This window comes from Tachypleus tridentatus, chromosome 9 (genome assembly GCF_004210375.1).
Source record: "Tachypleus tridentatus isolate NWPU-2018 chromosome 9, ASM421037v1, whole genome shotgun sequence".
NCBI classification, from domain to species: Eukaryota; Metazoa; Arthropoda; class Merostomata; order Xiphosura; family Limulidae; genus Tachypleus; species Tachypleus tridentatus.
In genome coordinates, this window is record NC_134833.1 from 24653101 (window position 1) to 24672816 (window position 19716).

A 19716-nucleotide genomic window follows, 5' to 3' on the forward strand; every position below is an offset into this window, starting at 1 on the left:
TGTTATGCGAACTAGATAGGTATTGCATATGCGATGAAGAGAATCCTAAACTCCTCTCTCCGATAAACTTATACATTAGATCGTTAATATATATCAAACACAAATTACAAAGCCACTGACAGCAAATCAACGCTGTCTTCATATCGTATTTTTCCCTTTAAGCCTCTCGGCAAGATGCGTTAAAAAACTTTAAACATTGTGAACGACTTTAACGCAACATTAAACAAATCAATAACAACATACTTTTTAGCGTAAATATTCCATCCAAATATCTAGTGCGATATTAACGCCTGCTAGTCAAAATCGCTATGACTTAGCATAACAATAAAAATACATACTATAACTCTTTATTTGGAATTAGGCATAAAAGCACACAGTGAGCTAGCTATATGTGTTCTGCCGACCACAAGGATTGAAAGCCGGTGTTTAGCAGTATGAGTCCATTGACATACTGAAGGGTTATGTACTAGAAATTGAAATAGCAGTGTATAAATTATAATGTTCTAAAGCTTTGTTAGTTTTAATCATACTCTGATTAAATCTGATATTGTTGTATTAACGAAATTATAAAAGTATAGGACAGTTTCTAAGAACTACCAATAATCATGGAGTAATAAAGCTTTTCCTACGTTTATAATACATCACCTAACTTCCAAATATCCCTCCCAAATTACCGTACTATAATTATTTTTTACATGTATGTAAAACACATTGCTTTCGATGCTTCCTTAATTTGAAATTATATTTTTGAAAATATTAAATACAACCCTCCAGAAAAAGCTCATACGAAATTAGATGTTAGTCACTATTTTCTTTAGAACATTTATTTAATGAATATTTTTACACGAGTTTGTTTTCTTCAACTTTTAAAACCTTCTTTGCTGTCTTCAACTAAATAAGTTTGGTATAGTGGTACATATTGTTGTTCTTGCCATTAAAATAGAAAACTGCAGCAATGACCACCCCTCATAACAACAATTGACTCGTCTGTTGCTAAGACACCAGTTCGAACTGCAAAAAAACGGTCAAAGAGATTTAAAAAAACGTTCTGAGAAAATGGATATGCTTGCTTATGATATTTATATTAGTCGTATAATTTTGATTTACTCTCCGTGGGTGGAAAAATTGCTACCACTCGAAAAAGTATACTTACTTTTCGTATGTGGTATGTCAATAATGTTAACTACGATGTATTTAAGACAAATAAGATCAAATTTGTCGAAAGCCATCAAGCTACTGAGATTTTCACTGTTCGTCATTACATCACTAATTATTGCTTCACTTGCCTTCCAAGTTCTGTTCTTAACATACATACAGAAAATAACCCATGAAAAAAATAACCATGGGTGGAAATTGAAGAGCTTTCTGATCTCAATCATGAACACCAAATATCCTGGTTATGGGTAAGTCATGAGATTCGATAAGACCAGTTTTATAGTTTTATCAGTAAAAAATTAACTTGATTATTTCGTGTTAACAGAATTTGCGAAACATATCGGTCTCAAACAAAGATGATATTGTGTCTTTTTATTGGACTGAATGCGTCATTAATTAGCTGTATCTTTAAACATGTTGTGGAATGAATAATTAAGGAAGCAAGTCTTTTGTGTTAATTTTTACAGTTACCGTATATTTACAGAAATGTAATTGCAGTTGTTGGTCGTACGGATTTTTGCAAAGATTTGTATCTATATTATCGATATGTATATAAGACTAATGTTACATAACTTACAGTAGGACTACTTAACATTCTAAATTTACTTTCTATTATCAGTTATCCTGATTTTAGGAGATGTAACCAAGGTTGCTCAATGGAAGGTTCATATTTACACAACCTAAGGAACCTCATAATCTACTTTGCGGTGTTTGTTGCATTCGTAGGTATTGGGTTATGCCATCTAATCCTTCGGGTATTAAAGGTGAGATTTTAACTCAAACAATCTGATGTATTATATTTACTGAGAATCCCTTAGGCAATTAAACAAATCAACAGCAAAAACTTTCATTTGTACGAAATCACAGGATTATCTATTGTATTATTTATTGATGATTAAACACTAACTAAATGTCAGGATTACTTGTGTAGGCTTTCTTATTTTTTATTGTCATTAAATGAATTATATTGCACCAACGACATAAAGCAAGAGGTGCGAGAATAAAAACACGAGAGGTTGATTCTTTGTGTGAATACGATATTCAACTTTGTAGGTAACTTTAATGGTGTAATTAATAACATTTTATACAAAAGTCGAGAGATAATAATTAATCTTTGTTGACAAAAGCATGTTTTTTGTGATGTTTTAGTAGTTGTTTTATAATACTTTATATTATTTACTTTCTGTTATCCGTATTGGTGTATAAAATACATTACTACGAGTAGTAAACAACTTTACAACTCCAAATCAATTTGTTTGTACTTAAGTACAAAACCACAGGGTGGTCCGTAAGTCCCTACCTATCCATATATCTTAAGTATCCAATGTATCTGTGTGCTGTCCCTCATTCTCGCTCGCTACATAATATTATGTGACGCCGTGTTCTGTGATACATTTTCCTCAACATAGCAGTGGTTATTGTTCCAAATGCCGCGGTAACAGCTGCCTTCAACTCATCATTAGTATTATAACGTTGTTCAGACACAATATATGGATAGGTAGGGAGTTACGGGCCACCCTGTACACAAAAAACTATCTGTGCTCAGCCCAACACGGGTATTGAAACCTGATTTTTAGCAGCATAAGCCCGCGGTGCTAATGGGAGCCTCCAAATTTGTTATTTTTTTCTTTAGTTAGACCCTCAAAATTTCTCTTTACAGCTTGTTCAGGAGTGTTCTACTGTGATACAAACAGTAATTGACAGCACAAAGCTTCAGTTGGTTTAAATGAAAAATTTCAGACCATAGTGTTCAATATTACTTTTGGGTTATTTCACTGGGTTTTACACATGGCAGTCTAGGTTATTGTAGTTTTCCACAGTCTTGGGTTTATATAATTCAAAAGCATCTCTTTGATGACTTTACTGGTGACAGAACATTGGATTCACAGTTTACCTGCAAATACATCATTGGCTTAGAATTATTATTTCCAGTAGCAGATTTAAGGTTGTGTAATCCCAGGGGCTATTAATTTCTGTGGATTTTACACCCACGTAATTTTACATAGAATAAAATTATCAGTGGGCTCCCATTAAGATCATAGGCTTTGGGACTGAGCCTTCTCTAACCTCTACCTAAATACGCCTCTGATAACGTCAGAGTTGCAAAATTAATAACTACATGTCTTTACCAGAACGTAATATCTGTTGAAAAAGAAGAAGTGAAGAACTACTCACCACTTGGACTGGATGAGAAAGATGTCATCATAATTAAGCAGACTGTGTCCACCAAACCTGATGACAAGAAAGTGACAGATGAAGAAAACATGGAAAAGTTTATAACTGCTGTTTCTTTGAAGGAGCCAAATAAAGACAGCAATAAGATGTCAACAAAGGAAAATGAAAAAGAAGTGACAGACGAGGAAATCATGACAGTGTTGAGAAGTATTGTTTCTGAGGGAGACCCCAATGAGAAATATACAAATATGAAACAAATTAGCCAAGGGTGAGTTTGAAAGTCTTGTGTTCAAAAGAATGGTATAGTGGCTTAGAGGTAAATTTGTACTCAGTACTAAAATATTATAGACAAAACTTCATTTTGGAACGTAGAACTAATTAATTAGAATGTATTATTTTACATTAATAATATCACTTCATCAGTCAGTTTTCTGTTTTATAAGAACATATGTTGCTTTTTGTTTAATTTTGTTATACGTTCAGTAGCATTTAAAATATTTCCCTTATAGCTCCGCAGTTGTGACCATATCTTTGGGGTGGGTTATCAGTTTTGCATACTCATCCTTGATTTGGCCACTTGTGTTTTTTATTAAATAGGTTTAGGATTCTCTCGACATTCCTCTGTTCTCAGGATACGTTTTCATTATTATATGGATGACTGGTTACTGATAGCTCATTCTGAACAGGAGTTTGCCTTTTATACTCTTAACGTTCTCCAGATGATAAGTCGAGTGGGCTGTTTAATCATACCAGAGACGTCTTCCTTCAACATTCCTAATATCTGACCCATTTGGGTGTTTTTCAATGCCCATCTTAGTAAGGCGTAATTTTCTACTCACTGACTTCATACAATGCATGTTTCAGTTCACTGCATTCTTACTGGTTCCTCCATCTATTACAGTTAAAGGAAGCGCTATCGCTTTTGGGGTTGTGGTCTGCTCTGACTGTTTTAATCCCTTTGTGATTGAGTTGATATTTGAACTCTTCACAATTAGTAATCTTGCACGGGAACCTTTGCAGGCATCTATTGCTCTTCCTCCTACGATAAATAACGAATTGTTTTAATAAATGGACAAAATCCACACATAGGCAAGTTTATTTCAGTTTATCGTCGTCATTCGTATTTACTTGTTACATTCATGAATAGAGGGAAATGGTCGATCAACAGGGAGGCTTCGGGGTGTTGGTTTGTAGCTGAGAAGTCTTATATCAACACTTTGGAGCTTTTGGATTTAGGATCATTTATTGCATCTGATCAGACATCGTTTGTCATAATTCAGTCAACAGTTTTGCAGTGGTTGCGTATCCGAATCACCAAAGTGGCACCCTTTCTCAATATGTTTTATTTTGTTGGACTTTAGTTTCTTGGTCAACACGCATGATATCCATGTCACTGTGAGTCACGTTCTCGTTGTTTCAGTCTAGCCGCAGGTCATCTTTCTTGTCCAAACAAAAACTGTCCAATGAAGTGGTCTCTTGGTCCTCTCGTTTTCTGGTGGCTTCAACTACAGTGAGATACTCCTTACATTGATGTCCTTACCACATCCCTCAACCACCAATTACTTCTATTTTCACCTCCAGTCTCTTATCCTTTCGCCATGACTATTAGTGCTTCAGTTATGACTGAACCAACATATACCTATATATTTATCATCACATGCAACTTTTTCATTGGATAATTTTTTCATCCATACCACTCAATCTCAGGCTCTTCTCATTGCCCATCATTGACCTTTTCAGCCGTGATTTCCCCGACTTATCCAGCTTCCTCTTTCTCCGTCTATCTGCCTTCTTTTGCAACTCAGTCATCAGTGCCTCATCTTGCTCTTCCTGTCCTCCATCTTCATCCTTGGTTTTTACCTGGTCCTTTGTGAGAATTTTTAAGCTTCTTAGAAAATGCATTTTTATTTCTGGAATGTACCATTTGCCCCTCCTCCATGGAATTTTAGAAACATAAATGGAATGTTTTGTGGCATTGGTCTCTGGGCCAGGAGTTTTCAGCTGATTGGACCATTGTTCATTGTATTTCTAAGATTATAACTTGGATTTTTGATTTGGAATACTCTATGGCCCTTGGTTTTCTGTTATCGGTTGGCTTTGTCCCACGTTTTCATTTTTTTCCAGTATCATAGGGTATTTACCTCTCCCTCCATGTTGATAAGTTTATTTCAGATTTGTCGTCCTCTGTGGCTTTTCTTAACTGATATTTTAATGTCGTTCTCCAATGCCTCAATCAGCCCTCATTCAAACCATTTTCCACGTGTTCCTTGTTCCAACTTTTTCTTAATATTTCTTTCATTATCCCTTAATCTTGGACGTTGGTAGTCTGATTTATTTGCCAATGATATTTCATTTATTCTTTGTCATCCTACATATCTTCTTCTTCAGTTGAATTACTCTTTATATTTCAAAACCTAAAAGACTATGGAGAATATATTCTACTTTTCTCTGATTTACCTTCCTTCCGTTTTTTACTCTTATCCTACGTGTAAATCAGAAATACTTTTTTCTGTGCGTGCTCTTCAATGTTACATTGCCAAATGGTTTCCATCTGTGATTTTCCTTCCTGCCTCTCTGTCCCTTTGCAACCATACTCTGTTTGTGATATTTCTCTTTCTACATTTTACCGTCTATCTGCCTTCTTTTGCAACTGATATCGGGTTTTGGATATAGTTCGCTTGCATATTCGTTTTTTGTTGTTGTCCTCTCGTAGTTTGTTCCAGATGTCAGTTTGTTTTTCAGTCGGGCATGTAGAGGATTACAAATACATTAATCTCCCACTATTTGCATAGTTTCAAATTTCTACCTCGTTGGACTATCGCATTCCACATGTAGTCATTTTTCAAATTTCCATGTGACTTTGACTTGTGAGTTATTTTTTAATTTTTATTTAATTTTTTCAGGAACCTTATTTCCTTTTTTATGCTAATTCTTATTATTTAGGTCTCATTTTATAGTGAATTGTACCCGACGAGAGTTTCTTTAACATTTGAAATTCACACTGTTCAGCCATATTGACTTGCTTATTATGTTTCATGGCTATGCAGTGCATACTGCTGGATTGGTTTGTTTGTTTTGAATTTCGCGCAGAGCTACACGGGGTTCTATCTGCATTAGCCGTTCCTAATTTAACAGTGTAAGACTAGATAGAGGGAAGGCAGCTAGTCATCACCACCCACCGCCAACTCTTGGGCTATTTTACCAACGAATAGTGGGATTAACTGTCACCTTATAACGCCCCCACCGCTGAAAGGGTGAGCATTTTTGGTGTGACGGGGATTCAAACTTGCGACCCTCGGATTACGAGTCAAGTGCCTCAACCATCTGGCCATGCAGCGCCACCATACTGTTGGAAAGATCCCTTGAAGGTTTTCCTCACGATGGAATTTCTTTACAAATACGCTCGTCTCAGACCATATCACTCATGGCCCACATGGCTAGAGAACAATAGGATAGCTGTCCATCCCTACCATGTCTTGTATTGAGAAAGTCATCATGGTCTGCTTTTAAAATTTGGGTTTTTGTGGTAATCCATTGCACTGTTTCAGGTATTTTTATTCCTTTAGACTATCCACTGTGTTTTATGCGCCTCCCTTTTCTTCTAATGGAGATTGGTAGTTTTTACTACCTTCCATTTCTAAGCTGGTGGGGTGGTGGATTCTAGAGGCATACTTTTTAATGATTTAATACCTTAAAATTCCATATAGAAATATCATTCACTGTAGAGTAGGGTGGTGGTGTTCTCTTGGTATAGAAGACATGATAACCTCTACATTAAAGCATACAAAAACCAAAGAAGTAAGACGTCAAATTTCAGTTGAACCCATAAATTTGGATCTCTCATCCTACCCAGACCTCGATGTCAGTTGCCAATGGTTGAGTTTTGGATTTAGAGTAAAACCAACCAACATAAGTCCTCATACTTGTATTACAGATGTCGATCTTCCACGCTCAATTATATACTCCATCTGTGTCGTGGGTCGTAGTAGAGGTGCTGAGGAATGTTACAGTTCCTTATCTTCTGCTCCCATTGTGTATCTTATTCCGAGGATGTTGCTGCACCTGGGTTGGTTGTGGTCAGTTTCACTCTTGAGAGAGAGTTAATTTCTCTGTGTTAGACATTTTATGAAGACTGGATATTGGGTTCCCAGATTGATATATCATTTTGCATTCTTAAAATGTGCTCTGTTCTGAAGTCTGGGGTGGTTTGACATTCAGTCTTCTGAACTTCAGGTGAAGAGAGTATGATCATCATCCTCCCACAGTATGGATGTCGGCTCCCAGAAGCATGGGTTTTGGATATAGTTCGCTTGCTTAGTGCGATCTGTCACACTCTAACCATTCTATACCCACTTGGATTATCTCCTTTGGTTCACCGCTCGTATCAATCACACCTTTCTTGGATGGCTGGAGAGTATACCTGTTTCAGACGTGGTACTGTCTCCAACATCAGCACTTCGAATCTGACTCTTGTCTCCAGAAACAATATTTGGATGATTTTGACGGATTCTTCTTTTCTTCTTTCACACTGGTTACTCTTGATAAACTGGCCACATACATAGCATAATGCGTTTGGAGAGTGCTTGCAGCTTGTTGATGCCATCATAAATAAAATCAGATAGGTCTATGTGTTCACTTTGGCAGCTAGAACTAAACTGAAGTGTTTAGTGGTGAGCCCCTGTATACATATTACCATGAAAAGTTCGAGAAAATTCCAAAAGTTTTTTTTGTTAATTCTTGGAAGACCTACCACATTCTAGAAAGTTCGAGAAAATTCTTTATTAGCTACTTAGCATTGAATCTACATGGAATGTTCTGGAAAGTGGTAAATTTGAATATTTCATTACCAAGGTCACAAAAGTAATGTTTGAAGAGAAAAATAGGTCTTTTCCATTTACGTTAGGCATAAGCAATTGGAATATAACACTTTCTGCCCAGGAACAAGAAAAAGTAATAATTTTGTAATGTAGTGTCCTTTCTTTTATTGTTTTAGTGGTTCAGGAACTGTCCATACTGCAGTAACAACTGAGACTGGGTTGGAAGTTGCTGTTAAAAAGATTAATGTAATGAAGCAACTCAGAAAAGACCTTATCATCACCGAACTTTCAATAATGAAGAAATATAAACATCCAAACATAGTCAGTTATTTGGATAGCTTTCTTGATGGTGATGAACTCTGGGTAAGTGTTGTTAGTGTTACAAACATGTTAATTCTCTTTTGTTTTTAATCTTACCTGTTATAGTGTGTAGGTTAACGTACTGTTTTTATTTAATTACGTGGTCAATTTCAAGCAACCCTACAAGTTTAAGAATATTTTTACATATCACTCTCAGAGGTCTGCTTTGTTTAAATTATAGTTATAAATACTACGTGATAGTTTTAGTGTGGGAGGTTGCAGCCACATTTGCTTCTGACACAATAACTTTCTATTTCCATTCTGAGCTTCTACCAGTATGTATCTTACCAGCACTCTTTACTTTTTACTTTGCTTTATTCATCTTTCTTGTATGTTTCACACACAAAGTTTTACACGTGGTTATTGAAATTATTTTATTCAGGAAAGGTTGAGTTTGTTAAATTATTAACATCTTATACAATACCCTCAAATGCAGCATTATATATAAAACTGTAAACATTGTTTCGGGTGTAATACAATAAATATTAACTTTTCAGTTTCTTAGACAAAATACAGTCCAATTTAATATTTTATAAATGTTGGGAATCAGATTACAGCTTTAGTTACCAATATATGAAAGAGCACATTTCACAAAATGTAAAACATCTTTTGAGGTAGAAAAATAAAAGTTAGAATTGAAGAAGCAACAAAATTGTAGAAAAGTGTTTTTGCTGATTGACGCTTCCTTAACACTTGAAGTTGAGTTCATATATTTTTTGAACCACAAATCTTTCTAGACAATAAAAATCTCACACTTAAAAAATGTTAAACAACTGATGTTACTTCAGTTCCTACTTCATGAACGATTATTTGAAGAACTTTTATGTTTTTATTAGACATATGATTACTGACGGAATCATAAAATAGGAAAAATAAATTATTTTGTCTCATTGTTAGGTATAATTTTATTAAAAAATAAAATGTAAGTGAAATTTTAAACTTTATTTGTTTAGATAATAATGGAATATTTAGCAGTTGGCTCAATGGCTGATGTTCTTGCCAAAACCCGTCTTTATGAAAATGAAACAGCAGCAGTATGTAAAGAAGTATGTTATATTGATTGTTGTTAGTAACTATTAAGAGGTTTTAGAGATCTGATGATTGTAATTTATTTTAACGTTTGTTTAACAGTGATCGTAGTTCCTTGCCAAAACTCTGTATACTTGCTTCCATAAACTTTTGGAAGAGAAGACGAAATTTTAAATAACATTTCAGAGAGTAATTATGAAGCTCCATCTAGTGTACATTCTCTGTAGTTCTTTCTAGAGTTACAGAAAGTTTCACTTCCGGTGTATTATATGGAGCACATCTTCAACAAGTGTACAAAAATTATTATTAATTTACTATTGGGAAATTCCAACTGCACTAAGTATCACAAGAAACTTATATCTGTGGTATTAAAAAAGTGGTACCTTGTATAACAACTTCACGTATATAAAATAGTCAGTATATTTTGGTAAAGATGTTTTCCAATTATGAGTTTTATGTCATGTTGCTGAGCAAGAAAACTATATAGGTTGTAGTTTTATATTGAAATAGGCTCAGAATATCTACAATCACATACTCATGTAGCAGAGGTGATCTGAGACCCTTGTGGGGGGCATGCCATCTCATTATGAGGTGGGGCTCATACCATCCCACCAGCAATCAGAGTCATATGTAACATGTAAATTTCATACAAGGAAGCCCATGTGCCGTGGCACAATAGCCAGTCCACCTTTGTCACACGGAACATACCAACCTTGAAACATGACAGTTGCTGGGTGCATTCGTTTGTTAAACATCTAATATATAGAGAAGCCAATGTGTTTTGGTAATCGTACTTTCCTGAAGTGGCTTTTGTCATGTTGCTTAGCAACAAAAGTATCGCTTAATATTGTATTGTAAATATAAAATAAAACATATAAATAACAAAAATGGAAAATATTAAAAACTTCATTTTTCATTAAAAACATTGGTGACACAACAGCAAATACCTTAATTCAGAAATGATTTAATTTTAAAATTACCGAGGGATAGTCACTCAAGGTTTGGGTGTCAACCTACAAAGCCCACACTTTACTCATGGCCAGGTTGATGTTGGATGTTAGTGTTAGTAAGAATCTTTACCTGTTGGCAAGAGATGTTAAAACAACTAATATATCAACCTAATAACATGATGAAAGTGCTTCTGGTAGTTATTAATGTGCAGAAACTTTGATATTTTTGTGTTGTTGTCTCCAACTATCACAATATATACATACATATATAAAATATTGAATACAACAAGCACACTGAATTAAAATTACACTTTTCTCTTAAAACATTTAACTTTAAAATAAATTCATATTTCATTTAGATACTCCAGGCAGTACAATATCTCCATGATAACAACATAGTCCACAGAGATATTAAAGGTGACAATATTTTACTCGGAAAGGACTGGACCATAAAACTAGGTAAGTGTTTAAACATGTGGTGCCTTGGTGAAAACAAGCATTTTTAAGTATTAAGTATTTTAGCTTGTTTGTAACAGTTTCATGTTAACATAGATTACTTGACAATGTATATATATTATGAAGATGTTGAAACAACACGTGATGTCAGTGGGTTGTTTTTGTGTGCTGGCAAGTTTTATTTGTGCATTTGGATGATTACATATTTCTATTTTACAGTCAAAATTTGCAGTAAGAGGAGAAGAAACCTAAATTAGAGTTAACCTTGTATTGTAAGGCTGACTCACAGTTATTTATGTTTCCTTTTTTTCTCAAATGGTAACTTTATGTTTGTTTCTTTCCATCACATAGCTGATTTTGGAATAAGTGCTCAGCTCTCCCCAGAACAAAATAAGCGAACATCATTGGTTGGAACTCGTCGCTGGATGGCTCCAGAATTAGTAAAACAGATAGAGTATGGGCCTGAGGTTGACATTTGGTCCCTCGGCATAACAGCCATTGAAATGGTCAATGGTAAACCTCCTTATCATCAAGAAAATAGTGACATGGTAAATGTTGGTAACCAGTAATTACAACCAGTACCCAAATTCTTAAAATCTACATATTTGTACTTTAAAACCCAATCGTATGCTTTGTTAAGGATGTCTTTCACCAACTACGGAGAATAGCTATAATAAAAACAAAAACAACAATGTTCACATTATTCAAACATGAAGATGTATTGAAGATAATGATGAACAGTGGAACGATGACAGCAACAATGAACATTTGACAAAACTGTATACAGTAACAAACAGTTAATTATTGAATGTTGTGGAATGTACATGTTATATTATTATCTTTCAACTTCTTAAACTTTATTTTGTGCAATAGTATGACTACCATTTTGTTAACCCCTTATAAATAAACACTAACACTAGATAATTCACCCACGGTATTTAATTACTATAAAGGTATATCTTTAGTGATATTTAGACATTATTAGGAAGAATTATCCAAAGATTTGTACATACTGTTAAGTTAGGTTATTGATTTAGTCATAAAGTCGCACTCTTTTTCAGGTATTTGACTTAATAACACAAAATGGAAAACCAAATATTGAGAATAAAGACAACCTGTCTCCAGTGTTTCGAGACTTCCTGGACAGGTGTCTAGAAGTGGACATAAGTAAACGATATACTGCATCTGAACTCTTAGAGGTGTGGTATAAATTACTGTTATTTTATGAGGCTATGTTTGTTTGAGTTGAACCTGTTATCCTCATAACATACACCAAAAAAAGCAGTATCATTAAATGTTGGAATTCGTTGTTATTACTGGCTGTTCATCTTATGTTGTGAAAACTTCAGCTTACTATGGCACATCTCATAGTGTGATATTTATTTATTTTGTAATATTCATAATTCCATAAGATATCAATTTTACTCTGTAAAATGTTTAGTTTCATTTAAGTTCATCCTACAGTACTGTGCAAATGTGTTAGGACAAAGTCAAAATCAAATTTCAGGCTACTTTCAAAGAACAGTTGAAGGTAAATCACAGGTAAAACATGAATATTTTTATTATTATTCACATTTAGTGCAAGAGAAATTTAGTGAGAATGTTTGAGTTCAACAAACAGTGAATATTTGTTGTGTCCCCCCTTTTGCTTTAATAACTATGGAAAGTCTTTCAGTCATTGTTGAAAGACGTTTAATCACAGTTTTCTTTGGAATTTTACTTGAAATATGTCGAATATACTCCCATATATTTACTTTGGAAGTAACTTTTGATTTGTCAAGTTGTATGTCTATCAAGTCCTAGATCTGCTCAGTTGGATTGAAATCGGGGCTCTGTGGGAACCACTCTATCATTTGAATGACTTCAGCAGCATATCTCTCAGCTAATTAATTTCTGCATAGGTTGGATGACGGTATGGGGTCATTATCTTCTTTGTATTAGAATTCATTACCAATAATTAGCAAAGCACTTGGTCTACCATGATGGATCAAAATCTGGTTCATTATTCCATACAGTTTGCAAAAATCTCCTGCTGAGGTGACACCCCCAAACCATCACAATGTCTCTCCCCTGCTCTATCACAGGTGCTATGCATTGAAGTATCTTTTGCCTTTCTTCCATGGGACATACAACATGCACTTTGAACTAACTATTTCAAACAAGGACTAATCCATCCATATCAATTCTTTCCAATTATCAGCAGCACAGTTTCTTAACAATATTTGGAGAACAAGGTAAAGGTTTTTAACTGCTATACAATCAAATATTCCATTATCATCTAACCTTCTTGATACTGTAAATCTGGACACTTTTCTGTCATTTGGCATTTATGTCATGCTTGAGGCCAGTGGCAGTCAGCCTTCTGGGACCACTACAGATAAATTTGATGGAGAGACCAACTGGTATCACATATAGCTTTTATGCAAACTCTCTGCTCTACTGACAATTCTTGGACTTTTTTGGTCTGTGGAATGACAAGATAACATTGTATATGTGTTATTACTGTTTTTATCAAGATTTATTTGTGGTTTGCTATGAAATTTATTCCTTCTAGTATATACTGGTACAAAGTGCTAGCTTCATTTTACATAGTTAATACATTGCATGCAGTACCATGACATTTATTTCAGGCCCTGAATTTATCACTATATTCATTCAAACAGAACCATTATGACACGTACAAGGTACAAGTGTAGGGAATTCTAAAATAATAAGTATTCTCATCCTGGCTCATTTAATTGTTGAAAGTGATCAGTGAATCACAACCATTACTACAATCAGTAATAACATGGAAGAATTATCCCATAAAATAGAAAGAATGACAAAATATTCTTTTGTCCTAACACTTTCACCCAGTACTGTATAAAAAGACTAATTAACCAAACTGTATGTGATGTAGAATAAGCACTTTTGTTAAACTAATGTTTTTCTTATTTTTCACACAGCATCCGTTCATGGAAGTTGCTGACCAGTGAAAACAATACAGGTCACAACAGTAATAACTATATATACATTAACAACTCAAAACCAAATAACCCAATACGCATGTTGAAATATGTTGGCTATGAAGACTGGCATCATTCTTGGACAAGAAAATTAACAGATTGTGTTTGTTAGATCTCTCCAAGAGCAGTAGCATGTTGAGTGCCATGATTTTCTATAATTCAGTTTCATAGATTTTGAAAATAATATTAATTTTCTCTACCGAATGTGCTTAATTCCAAACAAACAAACTAAATTATGGAAATTATTTTATTAATTAGTAAATCTTAAACCATATTAAATGTTTCATAGTTTAAAACATAATGAATTTGAAACATAGATAAACCTTTTGCATGAAAAATCATGGAATATGCATTCATTGTTAAGGAACTTATCAAAGAGTGCCTTATTTTGGAAACCCAAGAGTATCGTTTTATGTAATATTTTTAAGTTGACAATAATAAATCAATTTAGAATACATAAAAAATATATTTTTCATATTTATATACACACATGTTATTTCAAGTTGCTCTCTACTATTTTTTTTCTATTCATTCCAGGTATCTGATGATTCTTTTGGGAAATATATAAACAAAGCAGCTCTTACAGAAAACTTAAAAATACTATGAAACATTTATCTATAAGTTCCTTGTTTTATCAACTTTTTGATGTGTAGGATTTGGTTAAATGTATAAGTTACAAATTATTCCTTTTTTTAAGTTCCGTGCCCTCCTGGAGAGTTCAGAAGTAAAAAAACAAGAAGAACGTGTCCTCTGTCCCAAGGACCATTACAGTGGTTATTTTGGATCCTGCAATGTTCGGCTTGTCCAGAAAGACGATTTACAGACCCTGGAGCCTCTTCACTGTAAACGTAAGTTTTATCAGATACTTACTATGAACAACTTTATCTCAGTTATATTTTGAAACTACATGGCTGCAAGTGCTCAACTCTCAAATAGCTTTAGAACTTCTAGTCAGCATCATTAACAAGTAATGTTATTTATGTAGTTTAATACTATCCACTTGTCATACAGAGAGTAAAGCAACTTACGCTATGAACTTTATACCAAGTTCAGACAATTTACCTGTTTCTATTATTTAGACAAATTATTTTGCTTTTATTTTATTCTTTGATATCCATAATTTGAAACAGAGGTTTGACTGGTTTTTGTTTAGATGTTTGTTATCAGTTACCTTTAAGGTTTTACCTTCTGTTATTTTTTTGTTGGTCTTATTGTCACTTCTGTAATTTTTATTATCACCGTTTGTTCCTAATTTTCTCTGACCTTCCTGTTTGTTGTTTAAGAATACATTTGTCTTTTCTAGCGATCTGAATTATACGTTCTCACAATACAGAATGAAAAATACAGCAGCGTGTTGATGTATTTGCAAGTTACATCAACTTTTGTAATGAATACAAAATGTTTAAAAATAAAAATATTCTTAGCTAATTCCGATCTACTGTTTTCCGCTGTAAAAGCTAACTACAGTCAATTATCCTGAATTTTGTAATTGAAAACTAACATCTCAGCTCTTGTTTTATATATTTGTGATACATTGTGATACCAATGATCTGAATAACTTAACTTTATCATTGTAGTCTTATAATCGAAATGATAAGAAACCAGTTTTGGTTGATAACAGATAAAGTCAGTTGACACTTAACTTAAATAATATGTTCATGGAGTTATTGTTTTAATGAAATAGTCTCCCGATGGGACAGCGGTAAGTCTATGGATTTACAACGCTGAGATCAGGAGTTCAATTGCCCTCTGTGGACACAGGAAATAGCCCGATGTGGTTTTGTCTAAGAGATTTGATAGCTTACTTGGAGTAGAAAGCAAGAAATTAACTTTCTGTTTGCGGTCATATACAGTGCTTGTACTAACTTAGCTAATTCCGATCTACTGTAAAAGCTAACTACTGTCAATTATTCTGAATTTTGTCATTGAAAACTAACATCTCAGCTCTTGTTTTATATATTTTATTTTGTTTTTCTCTGATATGTATTGATATATTTGTGATACTTACCAATGATCTGAATACTTTTCTCATCATGGTATTCAGTTGGTTTAGTGAAATAATTCATATTATTCATTTGCTTACCTACAAAGTAAATAATTTCTCTAGAGATTTGTATCTGTTGATCGAACTGTTGTTACTGCACCAAATAAGAATTTTAAAATACTCCTATCTACGTTAATTAAACTGCGTTTTTATCGATTTCGTTCAGAAAACGATACGCTATCTTTTATATCATTTAATTTTAATGATAATTGAACTGTCTTATCTTGATATGATAGTTTTTAACAACCTTCGTGTAATTTCCTATTAATACTAGCTGCGTTACGCTTAGTATTCTCAGAATATTTTATAAATTATAAAATATTGTAAATTAAAAGTATCATCTTCAAATTATAATACATCGAATAAGATTTGAAGTTTATTAATATAGATATAAAAGTGTTTCTTTATGTTGGTTTAACGTGTGTTTGCTCTTGTATTACAAGGAATTATTTAGTTTATCGTCTAATGATGTCGGATTCTCTGTTTGGAATTTAAATGTTACCTGTAGTATATTTATTTGGATTGCAGTGTTCAATTTAAAAACGTGAGATTCTATTTTTTTGTGTTACATGAAGGTTGTTTTGAGCTTGTTTTTCTGACGTAAAATACGTGAAAGTTGACATAATGTACTTTATAAATTTGCTTTAGTTTCAGAATATTTTGTTTATTTTATTTGGGGTTATTGATTGGGTGAGTATCGCGTTGTTGACTGAGGTTTCTCTATATTACCATTACTTGAAATCTCCTTCGTAATCACTTTATAACCTAGAAATATCGAATTATATATGAGTTTTGTAATAAAAAGGTTTTATTTATCCATTGTTGAATGTCTGCAAAATTTATTAGCATCAAATCGATTCCTCAGAAATATAAATGCATAAAAGAGATTGTCACAATTGTGTTAAAAATACTTACAAGGAATTATTACTTTAGAGATAACGTGAAATGTGTTTCTCATAATTTTCATGAGAGGAAGTGTCGATGTTGAAATATGGTATGAATAAATATTGGTAAACATATTGACATATAATTATTATAAATGTTACCATCAATGTTACACATTCTAAAGATAAATCCTAGGACCCATTATTCGTCCATATATTGGTCCAACTAATCAGGACTCCAGTAATGGGTGATATTGCCCAACTCCCAAGGTGATAAGTGGGTCGACATATTATTTGAAGATGTTGATATTGATAGCTGTTATATACTCTTGGAAGATGTATCACATTCCATCAGTTGATGCTAAAGATGCCCTGAAAAGAGCTATTTCATGGCAGTGATGAAGACGAACTCGTAATCTTATCGGTACTCGTATTGTAAACATACAGTATCAATGACAGGCTGCCACTGATGTTCATAGCAATAATACTTTATAGTTTATAGGGATTAGTAAGCCATACCAAAACAGCTTTGAACAAGCAACCTGGCAAATAATGTGACTCAATCTCATGTAAAGTTACGGTAGAACAGAATTGATCAGAACAACTTTATGACACAGCTTAACATTTCGTAAATTGTGTGATGTAACCGAAAATTTATTGTTTTCGGGAAAGGTATGGAACAGACCTTTCCAATGTAAATATTTATGTGCTCAAATCATTAAAACATAGTTAAATGAGAATTTAAATTTTTCGAAACAAAGATATTTATTGTACTTGAAAGCATAGAAGAAATAGTTTTGGTTCACAATTCGGAAATAAGACTTGCAACAAGTCATTCGAACACAAATGTCAAAGATAAAAAACCGCCTAAGTGTCCCAGGCGACAGTACGTAAAAATATCTGAGTCTAGGAACGAGATAAACCGGTGAGTGATTAAATAGATATGCATGTTATTGTACACAGACATACCATTCAAGTCACTGTTAGTAACTATGGTAGTAACTATGGATTTCAAAGTTATTTTGTGGTGAAGAGAACTGTAAAGACACAAATCATATTTACAAAGTGTTTTAAGAACGTATTATGAATAAACAATACTTAAAATTTACAGCGAAAGGTGTTATATCCCAATATTATTTATCTTGATAAATCCATAATAAATTAAGTATTAGCTTTTATATTAACTTCAAATTTCATGCAACTTCTGCATTATATGGATATTATTTGATATTTTGTTGTTTGTAAGACACAATCATATACTGATCATTTTACCAACGTAATATTCCCAAAAGAATCTGTACTTTCATAACTGATATTAACATAAACAGTGACAACAGTTTTACGTTTATCTGTTAGAAATAAGAATTTTGCAAGGGAAACACCAACGGAAATCGAATGTACCTTTAGATATAACATAAAAAGATCTTGTGTAATTTCATAAATTTCCAAGTTTGTGTGATTAGTTTCATTAGTTAACCTAATTAGGAAGTACATAAAGAAACAAAAGTCTACTGTTAAGAAACTGTTTTGACACGTTTTATTTTTCTCACTAAAGGAACATTTATGTTGTTATTTTACAGAGTGAGTCATAATTAATATTATAACTAGTGCGTCGTGCTCATTGTGAAAATCCTTAAAATTAGCACTAAACGTGCTAAAAAAAGATTAACGCTCTGTTGTTTTCCACAGTGTATGTTCCAGCCGAGAACCTCAACTGTACTAGAGGATACAGAAGAGATGCTGACAGGTGTTGTAAGTATATATGACACTCAATTACTTTAAACTCTTCACATTAAACACAAATAGATGAAAGACTTTAAAAATATGGAATTTTAGTTAAACAAATACGTTTTTTGATACTAAAGACTTTGTGAGAACAATAAAAATGAACACTGGGTAAATAAATGCTCAGTCATGTACTTTTAACGCTTTCAGATCCATGTCCTCCTGGTCACTATGACAATGGATTCCAAACTAACTGCCTGCCGTGCCCAGGAGGGACTTACATAACATCTTTTGCTGCTAACACCTGAAGAAGCATAAGGATAATAAATGTACTACTTTAAAAAATTGTATTTCACAAACTAAAAATAAAATGTATATAATTTTTTTTGTTTTGTTTGGCGCAGAGTAACACAATGTATATCTGTAATAAGCGCCCTCTAACCAGAAATAAAGAAATTAAATGCACATGGAAAGCTTGTAATTTCTAATTTACTGAATTAATCAATATACAACAAATCGACTGAATTCATAATTTTTTAGTCCTACTGGTTCCACAAAGTACATCTTTATTTTCTGTGCATCTTATTATAAGAAAATTAAGTTATATTGATACATAGAAACAAGTGGTTTGTTTGTTTCAGAGCAAAACCATATTTGTTACTAATATGTCAACCGCGAGGAATCGAATTCCGGGCTGTCGCACTTTAAGTCTGTAAACTTACTGTTGTCCCACCAGATTTTCGCAAAAAAGATATTATTTTTATTAATAAAAGTAGGTTTGAGTGCAGGTTTACGACTGCTCATAAGCCATAAATATTTAACTAAGTTCCATCAGCTTTTAAAAGCATGTTTCTGATCTATATATTTATATATACACGTTACAATTTGGTGACATTTGGTCAATTATTTACGCTGAAATAGTAGGACTTGAAATATATATGGACTTCATCGGTAATAAACTGTATGAAAACATATCAGTAATCTGAAGGTCAATTATCTTTGTACGTCTTATCGCATACTTCCTTAATACATATACTTATTGAAAACAAACCATACTGCTCATAAAACGCCAGTATAAGAAGAGTTCCATCTTTGCTGCTTCAAATTCCAAATGGC

General features: G+C 33.2%; 1 protein-coding gene across 2 annotated transcripts; it reads left to right on the forward strand.

Annotated features, from left to right (window-relative positions):
• Window positions 1-820: 820 nt before the first annotated feature.
• LOC143224869 (uncharacterized) lies at window positions 821-19066 on the forward strand. Of its 2 annotated transcripts, none has more exons than XM_076453260.1 (11): window positions 821-1403; window positions 1775-1919; window positions 3288-3598; window positions 8324-8510; window positions 9461-9553; window positions 10846-10945; window positions 11294-11490; window positions 12004-12141; window positions 14645-14795; window positions 18565-18627; window positions 18811-19066. In XM_076453260.1, the coding sequence occupies exons 1-11, from the start codon at window positions 1057-1059 to the stop codon at window positions 18906-18908; spliced, it is 1830 nt and encodes a 609-aa protein (XP_076309375.1). In that variant the 5' UTR covers window positions 821-1056; the 3' UTR covers window positions 18909-19066. The 2 variants fall into 2 exon arrangements, 1 of the variants encoding a protein (XP_076309375.1); XR_013013473.1 differs by having other exon boundaries at window positions 827-1403; window positions 13888-14795.
• The last annotated feature ends 650 nt before the right edge of the window (window positions 19067-19716 follow it).

Coding starts and splice junctions, on each gene's coding strand:
- LOC143224869 (XM_076453260.1), top strand. CDS start 1,057: ATGGATATGCTTGCTTATGATATTTATATTAGTCGTATAATTTTGATT. Junction 1,920..3,287: donor TAATCCTTCGGGTATTAAAG/GTGAGATTTTAA, acceptor TGTCTTTACCAG/AACGTAATATCTGTTGAAAA. Junction 3,599..8,323: donor ATGAAACAAATTAGCCAAGG/GTGAGTTTGAAA, acceptor TTATTGTTTTAG/TGGTTCAGGAACTGTCCATA.